Source organism: Microtus oregoni, unplaced genomic scaffold, assembly GCF_018167655.1.
Source record: "Microtus oregoni isolate MIOR12 unplaced genomic scaffold, Mior012 000020F_ref0000438, whole genome shotgun sequence".
Taxonomy (NCBI): Eukaryota; Metazoa; Chordata; class Mammalia; order Rodentia; family Cricetidae; genus Microtus; species Microtus oregoni.
In genome coordinates, this window is record NW_024543079.1 from 12,461,278 (window position 1) to 12,480,468 (window position 19,191).

At 44.6% G+C, this 19,191-nt stretch overlaps 1 protein-coding gene across 1 annotated transcript in view; it reads left to right on the plus strand.

The window, feature by feature from the left end:
• Mroh8 (maestro heat like repeat family member 8) overlaps positions 1-19,191 on the plus strand; it is a 77,357-nt gene that overhangs the window by 27,377 nt on the left and 30,789 nt on the right. The window contains exons 5-9 of the mRNA XM_041670534.1: positions 1,982-2,061; positions 3,912-4,056; positions 6,955-7,050; positions 8,500-8,604; positions 15,575-15,710. Coding sequence (XP_041526468.1) covers positions 1,982-2,061; positions 3,912-4,056; positions 6,955-7,050; positions 8,500-8,604; positions 15,575-15,710 — 562 coding nt within the window. The remainder of the gene's footprint in view (positions 1-1,981; positions 2,062-3,911; positions 4,057-6,954; positions 7,051-8,499; positions 8,605-15,574; positions 15,711-19,191) is intronic.

Genomic DNA, 19,191 nt, shown 5'->3' on the forward strand with positions numbered 1-19,191 from the left:
TCTCCTTTGGCAGCTACATGGCATCTCTTTGACTCTGTCTACTCTCTATATATATCTCTTCCAGCCTGGCTATAATCTGCTCTGCTTTAGGCCAAAGCAGATTTGTTCATTAACAAATAAAAACAATACATATACAGAAGGACATCCCACATAAAATATGTAAGTTGATGACTTTCCAGAAAAAAATGTCTAAGATGTCCCAATTCCAGGTTCCTGAAGGAATATAATTGACCTTGATGTTTCTCCTGAATAATTGAACTGCCGCCTGTGGGACCAAAAGACACAACAGAAATGTGGCCCTGAAATGCTCGTTCCTATGGGCCAGGGCAGTTCCTATGAAATGGTGAACAATCCCGCGAGGTTTCTCCACATTCACAGTCAGGTTGCGCCCACAGTAGTTCCTTGGGCGAGCTTCCTAGAGCCACTCCAGATCCTCTATAGCCAAGGGAACAAAGCATGGGGAAACTGAATACCAGACCAGGGGCCTCTGGACGGCTGATGGCAGAGCTGGGGGCCCTCTGACTCTGCTACTTCTCCTGTTTCTGTAAGACCACATAGGAGGTCTCTCTCAAAGTCAGCCTGCTTTGTGTTTCCAGGCTGGGGTGGTAGTGGGGTAGAAAGGCGGTGGGGAAAGGTATTGAGAAGCTTCCTGTTGCAGGTACACAGTTGATGCTGGGGCAGCCAGTGAGTACTTGGTTAAGAAATATTAGGTAAAGGATAGATAAGCATGTTTCCTGGAGGCCATAAATGGGGGTCCACAGGGCTGGAAAGACAAGAATCTGGAGACACAAGTTACTGTGGGTACGGGAATTGTCACAGATGAACAGAATAGAAGGGCTTTATAAGCGGACATGGTTCTGGAGGAGTCTCCTGCCCATCGCCTGCAGGGCTTCCAGCACAGCTCTCCTGCCAGTTTGTAAGCTGGAAAGTTGTTCCTTCTTTAGGACAAACCGTCAGGGCATTAGCTCTGTTTCTAGTTTCCTTTCTGTGACTGTGATAAAGAACTTCATCTCAAGCAACTTGGGGAGGAAGGGGTCCTAGGTTACAGTCCATGATGGAGGGAAGTGAGGGCAGGAACTCAAGCTGTCAGACATCACATCCTCAGTCAAGAAAAGAGAGTGAACTGGGTGGTGGTGGTGCACATTTTAATCCCAGCAGAGGCAGAAGCAGGAGATCTTTATGGGTTAGAGGCCAGCCTGGTCTACAGAGCAAGTTCCAGGACAGCCAGGGCGACTAGAGAAACCCTGTCTTGAAAAACTAAAAAACAGAAAACGGAAAGAAGGAAGGAAGGAAGCAGGGAAGGAAGGAAGGAAGGAAGGAAGGAAGGAAGGAAGGAAGGAACAGAAAATGGGTGGATGCACCATGTTGCCTGCTTGTCTGCTTTTCACCAACCCTCTTCACTCTTACATAGCCCAGGACTCACAGCTTGAGACCTGATACTGCCCCACAGGGTTAATTAACAGCCCAGAGGATCCCTCACAGACACACCCGAAAGCCTTGCTGATCAAAGCAATCCCTCTGTGGAGATTCCCTCTCAGATGTTCTAGGCTGTGCCAAGTTGACAGGTAAAACCAGCCAGCATGACCCTGACCCTGGAGATCCTGGTTTAGTGGAGGAGTTAGAATACCTAAACTAGAAATGATCACTGGTAATAACGGCAATGAACAACTGACACAATTATCAGGGCTATCACTTAACAACCCGTGACATAAGTAGTAGTGTTGTACCATTCTATAAGTGAGGAAACTGAGGCACAGGGAGGCTCACTAACATGAGTCAGCGCAAACATGTAGTAAGAGGCCAAGGGACAGTCGGAGCCTGGTTCCTGAGAAGAAATTAGCTCTTCCACCATCCTGCTGCTGTCCTGGCAGTCCTCCTGTCCAGCCTCCTGCTATTTGGACGTACCATTCACATCTCTGGTGACTGGCCTTGTGAGCTGCTATGTTCTCAGATGGATGAAGTACTTTCCTTCTCACTGCAGGTGCTGCTCCAAGAGGAGCCTCTGGACTGTCTATCCAGCATGGTGCGCCAGGAGCTCTTTGTCACCATCACTGACTTCAGGTGATGCCCACATGCCCCTCAGACATGCATCCTGGTTTCTCAGTCAGGGGCATACACTGCTAGAGCTTATTAAAGTGTTCCATATTTAGGGCTGGCAAGATGGCTCAGAGAGTACAGGTACTTGCCACCAAGGATCATGACCTGATGTTGGTCCTTGGAACCCACATAGTAGCAGGAGAGATCCGGCTCCCACAGGTTGTTCTCTGGCTTCCACACAGGAGCTGTAGCCATTGCTTATCCCTGACTGCTCCAGCACTAAATAAACACCTGAAAATTTTTAAATGCCCCATATATCTAACTTCTGAAAACTATTTATATGGGTATCTTAGGGATTTTATTGCTGTGAAGAGACACCATGATCACTGCAACTCTTCTTCAGGAAAACATTCAACTGTGATGGCTCACTTACATTTCAGAGGTCCAGTCCGTTATTGTCATGGCAGAGAGCAAGGCAGCAGGCAGACATGGTGCTGGAGAAGGAGCTGAGAGTTCTTACATGTTGACTCACAGGCAACAGGAAGGGAACTGACACACTGGGTATCTTGAGCATAGGAGACCTCAAAGCCCACCCCCACAGTGACACAATTCCTCCAACAAGGCTGCACCTCCTAAAAGTGCCATTCCCTAGGAGCTTATGGGGGCCAATTATATTCAAATTATCACAATACAGGAAATCTAACTCCATATTCTTTTGTGAAAACTTTAGTATCATGTGTGATGGATAATCCTGATTGTTGTGGTGGTTTGAAAGAAAATGCCCCCCAAAGGGAGGGGCAGTATTAGGAGGTATAGCCTGTTGGAGGAATTGTGTCACTGTGAGGGTGGGCTCTGAGACCTCTTTTATTCAAGCTTCCCGCAGTGTGGCTTTCAGCTGACTTCCTGTTGCCCACAAGGTGTAACCCTCTCAGCTCCCATCTGCCGTATGTCACCCTGCTCCTGTCGTGGTGATAATGACTGAACCACTGAAGCTGTGGAGGAACCACCCCAATTAAATATTTTCTTTATAAGAGTTGCCATGGTGTCTCTTCACAGCAATAAAAATCTTAACTTGACAAGCAGTTGTCAGCTTGACACACGTGGGAAGAAGGAACCCTGTAACCCTATCTATGAGGTGTTTTCTTAATTGATAATTGATAAAGGCAGGCCCAGCTCATTGTGAGAGGTGCCATTTTTGGGTAGGTGAGAGAAGTAGCAGACTGTGCTGGTTGCAAGCCAGTACACAGCATTTCTCCCTGATCTCGGCCTCAGTTTTTGACTCCAGGTTCCTGCTTACATCCCTGTCTTAGCTTCCCTAGATGATGGGCTGTAACCTGTGAGATGAAATAATTTTTTCTTCCCCAAGTTGCTTTTGGTCAGTGTTTTATCACAATTGAAAACAAACTAGAACGTCATAGATGCTGCCACCCACATCTCAGAGACCTTGGGTGTTTAGTTCCGTCCCAAGTATCTTCAATGGAAAGTGATTCTTATATATGCTTTATGTAAGGTCTAAGGTCCTGATGTTTGCATCTCTTGGAGACTTGTACCTTGGCAACTACGCTAGTTAACATCTCTGAGACAGCCTGTAGTTAAAGCCTTAACTCTCTCATTTTACATTCAGCAGAGCACACTTGGGGAAATTGTGAGTTGCTGCCTTAGAGTGCTGTGGGGTTCCCTTTATGGCTAAGCTGGAGAAGAGCCTGGAAGGATTGTGTACCAGGGACCAGGGTAGGGCTGGGTGATACACTCTTCCTCCAAGCTTTTGTGAGATCCATCAGAATGTTACACCAGCCAGTTTGCCTTTCCTCTTGATTACTTTTAGAGCCGAGGTATCAGTTTAACATCAGATTCTTTCCAAACTGTCTCCCTAGTTACCAAGATATATACCTGTTGTTTGGCTCTGAAGACCGAGAAGACTTGCTTGGTCTTACCATCAAAAGTATATTCTCTCTGCCTGCCATAGGCACCCTTACCCAGCTGCCGCACACGGTGTCAAGCCAGACCAGCCACCCAGAGGTAACTCACTTTTTTCCTTAAGATGCCCTCTCTTCCCCAGGTCAGCTGCTCGTTACCTTTTGAGAGCAATTGCTGGTTTGAAAACAATTAAATCAGTGCTGCCGAGACTGGTGAACATAATCAGATCGCTAGCCTCCTCTCCCTTTTGTCTACATTGTGCCCCTTCGTTTGCCTTTGCTCCTTTCTTTCTCCTGGATTTAAAATAAAGCAGAAGGACCTGAGCCAGAGTGGACCTGAAGAAGCAAGCTCCATGGGAGCGGGAGTAGGAGCGGATCCCCTTCAGGGACATTGGCAGACTGGAACTGAGCCAGCCACCTGGGCCAGAGCAGACCTGAGACAGGGAACTCCACAAGAACAGGTACAGGGGAGCAACCCCTGAGCAAGTGAGCCAGAGCCAGAGACACCTGGAGGGTAGGGACGTGAATCTGGGACCTTCAAGGGAGTAGACCTAAGCCAGGACCCCTGTGGGTCTGGGCCTGAGCCTAGGACTTCTGAGGAACTAGGCCTGAGCCAGGTCCCCTGGGGGTCTGGGCATGAATCTGGGACCACTGAGGGAGTAGGCAGGAACCAGATATCTCTGATGGTCCAGGTGTGAGTCTGGGACCTCAGAGGGAGTAGGCTTGAGCCAGGACCTCTATGGGTCTTGGCGTTTGTCATCAAAGGCAATAGGCAGAAATTAGAAACCTCTCTGGGTCTAAGCCTGAATCTGGGACCTCGGAGGGAGTAAGCCTGAGCCAGATCCTCTGTGGGCCTGGGCACACCCAAGCCTGGGAACTCTGAGGGAGTAGACCGGAGCCTTTGCAGGACCAACTCCAAGCCAGGGACCTCTGCAGGAGCAGATCCAGACTAGGATTTACAGAAACAGGGCAAAACTGACAACCTAGGCTAGAACAGGTCTGAGACAGCAAACTCCAAGGGAGTGGAGTAAATCCCGGGAGCACTAAGAGACCTCCAGAAACATGGAGTGACCAAAGGGGTAACTAGAACTGTGGCACAGACTGTACCACGAGGAACAACAATCTGAGCCTTGGATTCACTGACACTTAGAAGATTAATCAACAGAATCACCGACAGCCCCAAATACACCTATTAGAGGAAAAGATGAGTAGAAAGGGTAAGAACACACACAATACCACAAAGAGCAACACAACACCAGTAAAACCTAAAGAAGCTACAATAGCAAGACTTGAACAACCAAGCCAGGCAGTAGTGGCGCACGCCTTTAATCCCAGCACTCGGGAGGCAGAGGCAGGCAGATCTCTGTGAGTTCGAGGCCAGCCTGGGTCTACAAGGGCTAGTTCCGGGACAGGCACCAAAGCTACAGAGAAACCCTGTCTCGAAAAAAAAAAAAAAAAAAAGACTTGAACAACCAAATATAGATGAAGCAGAAGAAAATGACCTAAAAAATAACTTCAGGAGAATGAAACTCTTAAAGAGGAAATGAGAAATTCCCTCAAAGAAATGGAGGAAAAGACAAACAAAAAATTGGAAGACAACAGCAAATCCCTTAAAGAAAACCAAGAAAAAGAAGTCAAACATATGAAAGAAACTATTCAAGTCTTGAAAACTGAAATAGAGACAATAAAGAAAACACAAGCCGAGGGAATTTTAAAAATAAAAATCATGAGAAAATGATCAGGAACCACAAATGCAAGCATGAACAGCAGAATACAAGAGACGGAAGAGAGAATCTCAAGCGCTGAAGATACAATAGAGGAAATAGACTCGTCAGTCAAATAAAACATTAAATCTAACAAAAGCTTAGTACAAAATGTGGGTCACCATGAAAAGGCCAAACCTAAGAATAATAGGTATAGAAGAAGGAGAAGTTCAACTCAAAAACACAGAAAATATATTTAACAAAATCATAGAAGAAAAGTTTCCCAATCTAAAAAAAGATATGCCTATGAAGATAAAAGAAGCTTACAGAACACCAAATAGACTGGATCAAAAAAAAAAAAGTCCCCTTGCCACATAATAATCAAAACACTAAACATACAAAGTAAAGAAAGAATATTAAGAGCTGCAAAGGAAATAGGCCAATCAACATATAAAGGCAGACCTATCAGAATTACACCTGGCTTTTCATTGGAGACAATGAAAGTCAGAAGGTCATGGTCAAGTGTTATGCAGATATTAAGAGAACATGGATGCCAGCCCAGACTACTATATCCAGCAAAACTTTCAATCACCATAGAAGGACAAAAGATATTCCATGACAAAACCAGATTTAACCAATATCTAGCCACAAACCCAGCCCTACACAAAATACTAGAAGGAAAACTTCAACAAAGGGAAGTTGGCTACATCAACAAAAACACAGACAATTAAAAAAAAACAATAAAAACAAACAAACAAACAAAAAAAACACAGACAATTGATGATCTCATAGCAGCAAATCCCAAAGAAGGAAAAAACGCACAAATTAACATCACCAACAATAAAAACTAAATTAACAAGAGATAGCAACCACTGGAGACTGAAGACCATGGCCAGTTGTACCCCAAGATATCTTGGGGTCAAATGGTTGCAGGTCCCAACAGTGAAGAGTACAAATGGTCTGAAAAGAATCAAAGCAGGAGAGGAGGAGTTATGGAAGGGTACTGGTTCAGATAGCTCCCCTATTTCGCAGCATTAGAGTCACAAGTCAGCTTTCAAGGTATTTTGATGACCTCTGCTCATTCCCCCAAATGTAGTCCATTACCCCGATTCCAGGAATTTTAAGATGCTCATTTGAAATGTTTTATTTCCCTTTCCCTCATACCATAAACTGCCTACATGTGCTTTTGCTCTGGATCGGGCTTTTACTAAAGCCTTGAAGTGATGAGCAGCCTCAGATGAGCTTGGTGCTTGGGAAGCTTTGCTGGGAGGGGCCTTGCTGATTCTGCACCTTGTTAGTGTCTCTACAGACAGACGTTCCAGGCCTTCTCTGTGATGCTGCAGAGTCTGGTGGTAAAAGACCCACATCTGGAAAATTTTGACAACATTTTTAAGGTAAATGAAATGTCAGGTGCTGTGGTTTGAAAGAAAATGGCCCCCAAAGAGAATGGCGCTAGTAGTTGGAGTGACTGTGACCTTGCTGGAGGAAGTGTGTCACTGTGGAGTTGGGCATTGAGGTACCAATATACTCGAGCCACACCCAGGGTCTCAGTTCACTTCCTGTGGCCTCAAGATGTAGGACTCTCATCTCCTTCTCCAGTACCATGTGTGCCTGCACACTGCCGTGTCACGCCATAGCGAACCTGGGCCCTCTGGAAGATCAGCCAGTGCTCTTAACCACTGGGCCATCTCTCCAGCCCCACCCTCACCCTCATCTTTAGTTCTTTAAGAGCATATCATTAAAAAAAATTTTCCAATGCAGAAAGGGCTGAAAACAGACAAAAGAGTAAAGTACTGAAATGAACAGAGATAAATCTAGAAATCAAGCTTTGAAGGAGCCAAGGTTTTATGTCTTGCTTGTCAACCCATCACTTCAATGTAATCTGCTTTATCATTAGTGTAGTAGGCTTCTTGAACTGCCAGCCTCCAAATCATGGCACAGAGACTTTTTAATTATGAATATTTGGTCTTAACTTAAGCTTGTTTCTAGCTACCTTTAAAGAAAAACTTAAATTAACCAATTTCTATTTATCTGTGTGCTGCCCTAAGGCTCATTTATCTCATCTTCGTATCGTCCTTCCTGCTTTTCTGCTTCCTTCTAACCTGGCTGGCTGGCCCCTGCCTAACTGGCTGGCTCCCCCTTTTAAGAAAAGCCAGCCCCACCTATCTTTCCTCTGCCTAGTTATTGGCTGTTCAGCTTTTTTTTTTTTTTTGACCAATCAGGTGCCTTAGGCGGGCAAAGTAAAACAGCAACACATCTTTACATAGTGAAACAAATATTCTATTCTGCAACACATTAGGAGTGTTTTTTATTTATTTTTTTAAAATGTTTATTTATTTATTTATTATGTATACAATATTCTGTTTTGCGTGTATGCCTGCAGGCCAGAAGAGGGCACCAGACCTCATTACAGATGGTTGTGAGCCACCATGTGGTTGCTGGGAATTGAACTCAGGACCTTTGGAAGAGCAGGCAGTGCTCTTAACCTCTGAGCCGTCTCTCCAGCCCCTAGGAGTGTTTTTTAGATATTGAAGTAATGTAGAGTTTTTTACTTCACATGTTCTTTCTTTTTAAAAATTTATTTATTTTTATTTTAAAAAACATTAGTGTTTCCCTGCATGTATGTCTGTATGAGGGTGCCAGGTACCCTGGAACTGGAGTTACAGACAGTTGTGAGCTGCCATGTGAGTGCTGGGAATTGAATCTGGGTCCTTTGGAAGAGCAGTCAGCGCTCTTAACCTCAGAGTCATCTCTCCAGCCCCTCACATGTTTTTTTCTAACAGAGTACAAGTTTTACTTCATGTATTCCTGACAGACCATTTGACCTTCCTTATTTTTTATAGCACATGGACCCCTGGTTACAGTCAGACGAAGACCATGAGCGAGACCGGGCTACAGCCATCATGGCCCAAGTCCTCAAATGCTTATCCTCTTATCTCAACCTGAAGGTGAGTAACCTTGAGTGACTGAGGAAGAAGCAGGCAGGCACCCTTTATTGTTTTCTCCTCCGGTAGCTCAGCTTGGGCTCTGTATTCCTCTGGTGCAGGTATAGTTTCCCAGTACTCGGTATTATTTACATGTCTGCCCCGACCCTAAAGTGTGCTGAGTTTGAGGCCACATACTGTTTGTTAATCTTTGCACCCCTGTTATTAAGCACGCCAGCTGAAACACGATGCAGAAAACGTTCCTGAATAGATGAAGAAATAGATACAACCTGAAAATATCTAAAGGGCCCACACTAACATGAGCTATGTGCAGTTTGTCTTTGAAGAAATGAAGTCAAGCCAAGTATGGTGGTGCTTGCATCTAGTCCCAGCACTTGGGAGGCAGAGGCAGGTGACTCTCTGGAAGTTTGAGGTCAGTCTGGTCTCTATATCTAATTCTAGGACAGCAAGGGATACATCTAAAAAGATCTTGTTAAAAAAAGAACAAATGAAAGAAAGAAAAACAATGAAGCCCAGCAGGTCAGTTCAGACTAACCAATGCAAATCTCAGGTTTTCTAAGAGAGTTGTACTGTTGTTGCCTGTGCTGAGGCCGGGGAGGGAATCTAAGAGACAGAGCGACCGGACAGAGACTGTGCCTAGTATCTCCACCTTCTTGTCGCCATCAGAGGAAGAATTCTGTGTTGGGGCCACCCTCGACAAAAACACCTTCCTCCAGAGTGGAGGATTGGGAATTTAGAAATATAGTAAATACAAAGACATGAATGAAAATAATAAAACGCAGAAACATGTAGGATAGTATTGGGAGGGAATTTTTCAGTGAATACTGAAAATTCGCCCGCGTTTAATTTCTGCCCCGACCAGCCGGATATGAATCAGGAGTACGAACCCTGGAGGGGAGAAATGAAGGGGCAAGAGACACGAGAAACAGACAGCAACTCTGAGTTCTGATCAAGCTGCCAACTTCATTTTTTCTCAGGAGCATTATATAGCATAAAGGCAACGGGGAGGGTGGGATGCTGGAATGTCAGGTCTGGAGACATCCCTAACTGATAGGAAGAGATAAGGAAATGCAGAGGGTCTGTAAATGTTTACAGGGGGAAATGCTAATTACTTCTGGAGCCCGCAAGTCTGCAGGCCTTTAGGCACTCTTTTTTTTTTAATTTTTATTTTTATTTCATTTATTTATTAAAGATTTCTGCCTCCTCCCCTCCACCGCCTCCCATAACCCTCCCCCTCCCCCAATCAAGTCCCCCTCCCTTATCAGCCCAAAGAGAAGAGCAGTCCGGGTTCCCTGCCTTGTGGGAAGTCCAAGGACCTCCCACCTCCTTCCAGGTCTAGTAAGGTGAGCATCCAAACTGGCCTTTAGGCACTCTTAACTCACAGGGAGAGATAAGAAGATACTGAGTTATTTCCAATTTCCAACTGGTTAATATACCCCTTACCCCAAAAGGTAAGAGTAAAAAGAAAGACTGCATTAACATACAAATTGAAAGTCACAGGGTATATTCATCACTCATGCCCTAGACCAAACACTCTATAGCAAATCACTCCCTGGGTAGAATCCCAAGTTATTTCCATAAAGGGAACTAGAATCTAATTGAATCCTTAGACTTTTGTTTTAGGTAGGAACCAACTACTTCCCTATTTCAGAAGCTTGAGGTCAGGCAACTAGCCTTGACAATAGCCTTGAGAGAGCAGAATTCTGATTAAAAACTGTGTTGGGCCTTTGTTAGAAGCACAATAACTTTGAATGAACTAAAAACAAGTCCCAACCTCTCTTACCTTTGGCCTCATTGGGCCTCCACAATTCAGAGACAAAGTAAGGAACTGGGAGGAGGTTTATCAGTAAGAGAAAGTATGAACTCAAGGGTGTCCCCAGAGTCAGTCATACCCACCAGTGTTTGGGACTGCATTTTTCCTGGGGAAACATAATGATTAAGAGGATTGTACATGGGCTAGGTCAGAGATTAATTCCTAAATAGGGTCTGCTCCTCTTTTCTGTACTTACCTGGAGTTTTCAGATGTGTCTCAGAGATAGGAAAGGCCCAAACTGCAACGCTAATAATATGGAAGCCATTATAATGAAGTAAAAGCCCATCCGTCTTGACTGGCCATGCTGTCCCCAGCTGCTTGTGCATGGCTGTGTGTTGACTGTTGGAGCCATATGATATCCTGTTGTCGTCCTACTTAGTAGGTGCCTCAGCCTCCAGCCACTGTGCTGTCACCAGCATGGTATGGTTAAGGAGAATGTTTTAGTGTAGATATGAACAACAGAGTGCCAGAGGCATCTGGAAGAGTCCAGAGCGGAGAGAGAAAAAAGTAGACTGGACATTTCCAGCAGACTGGGCCTGACTGTTAAGTTTTTTTCGACCAACAAGCCTCTCTGCCAACGCAATAATCCAAATTAGACCAAATCAGACTGAATTAGAGGAAACCCAGGTTTAATGGACACCAACGCTGCTGGGTGTCCCCCCCCCCCCCCCCGGGAAAACATGGGGTTGGAGGAAGGAGAACCTGAGAAACCATGGAAAATGGGAAGACCACATGTTCATTCGCTGGGAGGCATTTTAATTAGCCTGTGGGAGTGAGTGGTCTTGCCCCTCCCTGGGAAGGGGTCACCGTTTGGATGGCTTTTTTTTTTTTTCCGAGACAGGGTTTCTCTGTGGCTTTGGAGCCTGTCCTGGAACTAGCTCTGTAGACCAGGCTGGTCTCGAACTCACAGATCTGCCTGCCTCTGCCTTCCGAGTGCTGGGATTAAAGGCATGCGCCACCATCACCCGGCTTGGAGGGCTTTCTTGAAGGTGGAGTCTGTACTGCAGCCGCTCCCAGGGCCTGGGAGCTTGGACATGGAACTTTCCACCCAACATTTCAGACAGACTCCATGTATATATGGATGCCAAGGGGCTGGGGTGAAACCCCCAACTAAACATTCCAGACTCTTTGTATAAAGGGGTGTTAGGGTGCTGAGGTGATGCTTTTAACCAAACACTAACCATTTGCAAGACAGGAAATATTAGCAGGGAATAGGGGAATAGAGAAAACAGAGAATCAAGAGTGGAGCATAGAAAAAAACATAGCAAGACTAGCAGGATTATAAGAAAAATGAGTAGCTGGTAGGAGGGCTTGCTGCCTGTGGCTTGTTCGGCCTGCTTTCTTATAGAACCCAGGACCACCACCTTGGGGTGGCCCCACCCACAGTGGACTGAGTCATCCCCCATTAATCACTACAAAATTGCCCTACAGCTGAGTCTTTTTAAAAATATTTCTTTTGTGTGTGTGCATTGGTGTTTTGCCTGCATCTATGTCTGTCTGAGGTGTTGGATCCTAGAATTAGAGACAGTTGTGAGCTGCTATGTGGGTGCTGAGAATTAAACCGGGGTCCTCTTGAAAAGCAATCATTGCTCTTAATCACTGAGCCACCTCTCCTGTCCCTACAGCTAGATCCTATGTGAAATTACCTGGTGTGAGTGAGAAGGAAACATGGAACATGCAACAAACCCGTTTAGGAGGGGCATGTACAGGCCTGGGGAAGTCAGTGCGCAGAGAGAGAGAGAGAGAGAGAGAGAGAGACAGAGACAGGAAGATGGCCCGTCCAGCTTTTAAAAGCTGTCTAGCGCATGCGCACAGGGGGTTATTGTGGTACATCATACGCAGATGACAGGGCTCACACATACAGGCAAGGGCTTAGCTGAGTCATAAGTGGATCACAAGGGGCCCTTTAACATCCCTGGGGCCATTAGGCACTTCTACCTGAGGGCTTGTCTGCACATGCATGACCCCTAGAACCCGGAAGTATCAGCCTTATGTGGCTGAAATCATTGCATTTTGGAGGCATTTTATCAATTGCTATTCTCTCCTTTCAGCTAATTTTAGCTTGTGTCAAGGTGACTAAACTAACCAGTACAGGCTAGAACTTTGAAATGTGTCAAACAGGTATTTGCGATACTGAAGAAGGCCAGCATGAGCTTTGATGTGCTGATAGTCACAACACACAGATAGCCATAGGTCCCTTCTACCAGAGGTAAGGGAAATGACTCCTTTTGGTAGAGGGTGTCAGGTTCCAAAGAAGCAAATGGCTACTGTGGTGCCTATTAGGATACCCAAGTGTCTGCTTGGCCTCTAGGCTCACTCAGTACCCTGGCTCCTCTCAGCGCTTCTCACCCTGCCCCCACCCTAACTCTTTCCACCCCAGGGGCTTCACTTCCTTTACCCAAGTTTCTCCTTCCTATAGAATAACCCTGTCATTTTGGCCATTCATTCTGCTGGTTCCTCTTGGCTCTTCTCTTGGTCCCCTCGCGCTTCTTTCCCTCTTATTACCCACTCCTTTCCCCCCCTCCCCCCCCACACCATGGCCTGATTCCCTCTGGACTCTTCCTGATGCCTCTGGCTGTTCTCTCCCTCATATGGACAATAAAATTCTCAGCCCTACCTTAGAACTGTCATGTCCTCATTTCAGCCGGAGGGGGAACCAGCTTCACAAGGTTCCTGAGGACTGCTAGCTTTTCCTAACTCCAGTACAGACTACTCCTGTAGTCAAGCGGAGCCTATTTCTGGATTTTTGGACTGCCTTTTGAAGTCTGGTGAATTGGAGTTTCCTTTGGAATGATACAGTTTACTTTCTTTTCCCCTGTGCCTGTTTATTTTCCCAAGGATCCCATGTTTAAGTCCTCGTATTTCTCTCTTTCAGTCCTGTACTTCTTAGTTGTTGTCAATCCTCTGCTGTAGCTTCTAAAAAGAATCCCCCCAAACTGTGATCACCTCTCCTGTGTCTATTCCTTTTTCCTTCTGCAAATCAGTGTCTCTTGCTCTGAGCAGGTCATCTTCCTTGCCCCCATCCTCCTCCTCTTTGCCCCCATCCTCCTCCTCTTTGCTCTCATCCTTCTCTTTGTCCCTCTCCTCCTCTTTTACTTTTCCTTCTCCTCTTTCCCTTCTTTTCGTCTTTGTCCTCCTTCTCCTCATTAACCCAGTGACTCTCTTTGCTGTTAAAATTCAGGATCTTGATGTACTGGCTCCTACCTGTCTCTGCAGCCCCTACAACCTCACTAGTCTCTTCTAGATCTCTAACTACCTAAAGCCCATCTTGCTGCTTCAGCTACTTGGAATGCTCAGCCTCAATTCTCCATGTACACTCACTGCAGTGTTCAGTTCAGATGCCTCCACATTAAAAAAACAAAAAACCCTTGCCAGTCAAACAATGCCATCCAGCACTTGGGAGGGAAAGGCAGGAAGATCGCAGAAGTCCAGTAGCATCCTCAGCTGCAGAGGCAGGCAGATGTGTGAGTTTGAAGCCAGCCTGGTCTACAAAGTAAATTCCAGGACTGCTAGAGCTGTTACATAGAGAAATTCTGCCTCAAAAAACCAAAGAAAGAAAAAAAAGTTTTTTAGAACTAGAAAGCCTGGTAACTTGAATTCAAGCCCTATGACTTACATAAAGGTGGAAAGGAAGAACTAACTCCACAGAGTTATCCTCTGACCTCCACACTTATGTTGAGGCAGATGAGCCCAAAGATGCATCTCTTTCCCTCTCTCTCTCTCTGCCTCTCCTTCTCTCTTCCCCTCTCTCTCACACTAAAATGAAAACAAATAATTTTTAAAAGTAGTTTTTAGTTTTGGTTTGTTTTATTTGTTTGTTTATTTATGTATTGAGACAGATTCTCACTATGTAGCCCTAGCTATCCTGGAACTCACTTTATAGACCAAGCTGGCCTCAAACTCACAGAGATCCACCTGCCTTTGCTTCCCTACTGCTGGTGTTAAAGACTTGCACCACCATACCTGGCTTGTAGGCAGAGTTTTCTGTCCTGACTGCCTGCTCCCAAATAATCAGCAGCTGCTTCCCAAATAAATGACTCTGAGACTTAATATAAATTATAAATGCTTGGTCAATAGCTCAGGCTTATTACTAACTAGTTCTTTTAAGTTAACCCATATTCCTTATTTATGCTCTGTCATGTGGCAATACCTTTATTAGCATGACATACTCATCTGCTCCCTCTGTGTCTGGGCTGACTCCCTCTGTGTCAGCTCTGACTCTGCCCTTCTTTATCCCATTATCCTCAATTTGATTGTCCCACCTATATTTCCTGTCTGGCTATCAGCCAGTCAGCTTTTTATTAAACCAATCATAGCAACATATATTCACACAGTGTACAGGAGTATTCTACAGCACTGGCTTAATATTTTTTATTTTTAAAAAATGTATATAGATGCTGTGCCAGCATTTACACAGTGTAGTCAAATATCTCGCAACAATATTTCTCTGTGTGTAGCTCTGACTGTCCTGGAACTCACTGGCTCTGTAGGCTAGGCTGGCATCAAACTCACAGAGATCTACCTCTCACGTGCTGGGATTAAAAGCATGTACCACCAGCATTTGACTTTAATCAATATATTTAAGAATTAGTGATGTACTCACTTTGATAGATTTTTCTTTGCTTAGTGTGTCATAAATTTCTTGTTTAACAGGTTTTCATGATGGGGTTTGTTCTTGTATGTTATTGGGTCCCTAGAAAGGATAGGCATGAGTTATACTACTAACCCAAGCCTCCAGGCCAGACACTTGATTTCTAGTGGTTATGTTCATAAGAATGATTATGCCATAATTTCCTTTTCCATTACTAGGCAAATATTTTCAAAATGCAATCCTTAAAAACAATGCTGGATGAGTTTTAGAATTGTCAGGGCTACACAGAGAAACCTTTTCTTGAAAGATTAATTATCTAATTAATTATTTAAAAAATTAGTGTTGGAATGAACATCATTATTGCCAAAACCTCCTCATTTTAGAACATGTTCATAGATTAGGTTGCCCTTTGGCTGGAGGAATCATAGCAAATATGTAAAACAGTAACCCCCAGAGATCCAAGGGCCTGGGACCCTTTAGCCTCTTTGGAGTTGCGGACTCCTCAACAACTCCAATTGAAGGTGAAATGCCCCCATATTCTGATGACATTTTCTTTCCTTCTCACTTAGTTTCCCCTGCAGTTCCAAAAGCTCGGACATCTGGTGGCTCTGATGGCACTGCTGTGTGGGGACCCAGTGAAAGAGGTGGCTGAGGAGGCTGCAGAGGGAACACATTACCTGCTCCATATCATTATGAAACTGAAATGTAAGACACTGTGGAATGAAGGTGTAATCTAACGTTTAGCACAGCCATAGGCGCCAGCTCTCCTCCTACCCTCCCTCCCATGTTCTAGAAATATTTTCTTTAGCAATTCATAGAGAGAAAGGTCCATAGTGCATAGGCAGAGATGAGGCAATGCTGATTGTGCTGGTGTGAATAGGAATGGCCCCTATAGGCTCGTATATTTGAATACTTAGTGTTTTAGGGTTTCTATTGCTGTGAAGCGACACCATGACCATGGCAACTCTTGTAAAGGAAAATATTTAATTGGGATGGTTCTCTTACAGTTCAGAGGTTTAGTCTATTAACATGCAGGCATAGTGCTGGAGCTGAGAATCCTTATATCTTGATCCAAAGGCAGCAGAAAGTGAACTGTCTTACTGGGCATGGCTTGAGCATTTATGAGATTTCAAAGCCCACCTCTACAGTGACACACTTTCTTCATTAAGACCACAACTCCTAATAGTGCCAATCCCTTTTTGGGCCATTTTCTTTCAAACAGTCATACTTAGTCAACAGGCAGTGGCACTGTTTGAGAAGGATTAGGAAGTGTGGCCTTGTTGGAGTAGGTGTGACCTTGTTGGAGGAAGTGTGTCACTGGGGTTGGGCTTTGAAATTTCATACCCATTCCACATCCAGTCTCTCTCAGCATATCGATCTTAGCTACTTCTCCAGCACCATGCCTGCCTGCCTCCATGCTTCCTGACACAATGATAATGGACTAAACTCCTGAAACTCTGGACAAGTCCACAATTAAATGCTTTTCTTTATAAGTGTCGCCTTGGTCATGAAGTCTCTTCACAGCAACACGACAGTGACTAAGACACTGACTTCAACACTGGAGCCATAACTCTGTCTTGGACCCCACTCACATGTCCACCATCTGCATGGCTGTGGAGTAACTAGACCTTGGTCATAGAAACAAATTGGAGTGATTGGTTTGGTCAGAAGTGGGAACTACTTGTCATCATCTGGTCTTCCTCCCATAACTGTTCATTTAGAATTGAATTGGGATTCAGTAGTGTGCTCACTGGTTATGTCAACTTGACACAAGCTAGGGTTATCAGAAAGGAGGGAACATCAATTGAGAAATTGCCTCCACAATACTGGACTGTAGGCAAACCTGTAGGGTGTTTCTTTAATTAGTGATTGATGTGGGAGCACCCAGCCCATGGTGGGTGGTCCCATCCCCAAGCTGTTGGCCCTAGATTCTGTAAGCTGACTGAGCAAGCTGTGAGGAGCAAGCCTTGTAAGCAGCATCCTCCACGGCCTCTGCATCCCCTCCTGTCTCCAGGTTCCTGCCTTGCTTGAGTTCCTTCAGTGATGGACTGTGATGTGGATGTGTAAGGCAAATAAACCCTTTCCTTCTGAAGTTGCTTTGGTCATGGTGTTAGTACAGCAATAGAAACACTAAGACAAATAGTAACTAGAGTATAAAGGTCCCTAATCTTTATATCAGTCTAGGGGTATCCCAAGGAGTCAACAAAGAAACACCATTAGGTGTAATATAAAGGAAATGTACAGAAACATGAGTAAGAGTCAAATGTGTTGATGAGTTCAGAGAAGGCTTTCTGAAGCTATGTGAAGACAGCAACCAAGCAGGTGAACAGGTAGAAAAGGCACCAGAGGGAACCGCCTTAGCGACTGAGGAAGCTCTGCTTCCAAAGCAGCCACCCATGTAAGGCAGCTCTGAGTGTGAGCACTGTTTACAAAGACATAAGTAAGGAAGTGCAATTGATCATTGTATGTAAGGGTTTTGGCACCAGATGTATGCAAGCGGGCATAGCAAAGAAACTGCCGATGTGACTTCCCCATTATTAGGGAGGGGGAATGTCCAGAGGCATCTAGAGGAGTCCGAAGCAGAGAGAGAGAGAGAGAGAGAGAGAGAGAGAGAGAGAGAGAGAAAGAGAAACAGACTGGATATGACAAGGGTTATCTGCAAGAGAGGGAGAACAGCAAGAGAACAAGAGGATAGCAAGAGATAGATAGATAGATAGATAGATAGATAGATAGATAGATAGATATGAAAATATTGGCAATAGCATGGGACAAGAGGATAGCAAGTGAGAAGAGATAGCAAGAGACAGAGGGGTCTGGGGAAGAAAGCCTTGTCCTTATCAGAAGAGCAAACTGGTATCCGAGAGGAGGGACTTTGAAATATGTAAAAAGTACTTGTGAACATGGATTGAGGAAACCTGGAGAGCCAGTATGGACTTTGATATGCTGCCACAGGTCCATGTCAATGGGTAGCCATATGCCTTTTCTGCCAGAGGTATAGGAAATTATTTCTTTTAGCAGCTGGAAACTGGCTTCACAAATTCCTAAGTAACACTGACTTTTAAAAAATTGTTTCTTTTTGTTTGTTTATTTGTTTGATGCAGAGTCTCATCACTATGTAGCTCTGGCTGTCTGACTGTCCTGGAACTCACTATGTAGACCAAACTGGCTTCACACTCAGAGATCCACCTGCCTCTTCCTCCTGAGTGCTGGGATCAAAGGTGTGTACTATTAGGCCCTGCTAGGAATAGTGGCTTTTCTCTAATGGATGTAAGTCCTCCTGTAGTCCAGTTTGAATTTATTTCTGGATATCTGGACAGCCTGAGACTTAATAATTGAATTATTGACTCAACAAATATTGACAATGCCCTGTCCAGCAATATGAAATCACATTAAAGCATGAGAAACAAGCCAAATGTGCTGACACAGACCTTTAATTCCAGCATTCAAGAACTCAGGAGGCAGAGGAAGGTGGATCTCTTTGGCTTTAAGAGCAGCCTAATCTATGTAGTTGATGTGCAATCCTCTCTGTATGCTTTGAATATGTTTTATTACCATTGATTAATAAAAGAAGCTGCTTTGGCCTATAGCAGGGCAGAATATAGCCAGGTTGGAATGGAAGGAATATATATATATATATATATATATATATATATATATATATATAGAGAGAGAGAGAGAGAGAGAGAGAGAGAGAAGGTGGAGTTAGGGAAACTCCATGTAGCTGCCGAAGGGCACAGATGCTCTGGAACTTTGCAGGTAAACCATGAGCCTCATGGTAATACATAGAATAATAGAAATGGGTTAATTTAAGATGTAAGAGCTAGCTATAAATATGCTTAAGCTATTGATCAAATAGTATTGTAATTAATATAGTTTCTGTGTGATTATTTTGGGTCTGGGCGGCCAGAAAATGAATAAGCAGCCTCTGCCTACACATAGTGAATTCCAGGACAGCTAGGGCCATGTAAAGAGACCTTGTCTCAAAAGGACCAAACCACAACAAAAATAAAGCACATTGAAGAGGCAAGGCAGTACAAGGGGAGTAGGCAACTCACTGGTCAGCAAGTCCCAGGAAGATGCCATCCCACTCCTCTCCAGTGGGGTAGTGCCGGAGCCTTCCCTTTTTTCTACTCAGAAAACCACTCCAAATCTTTGCTCTGTTTGTTTGTTTGTTTTTGTTTTTTGA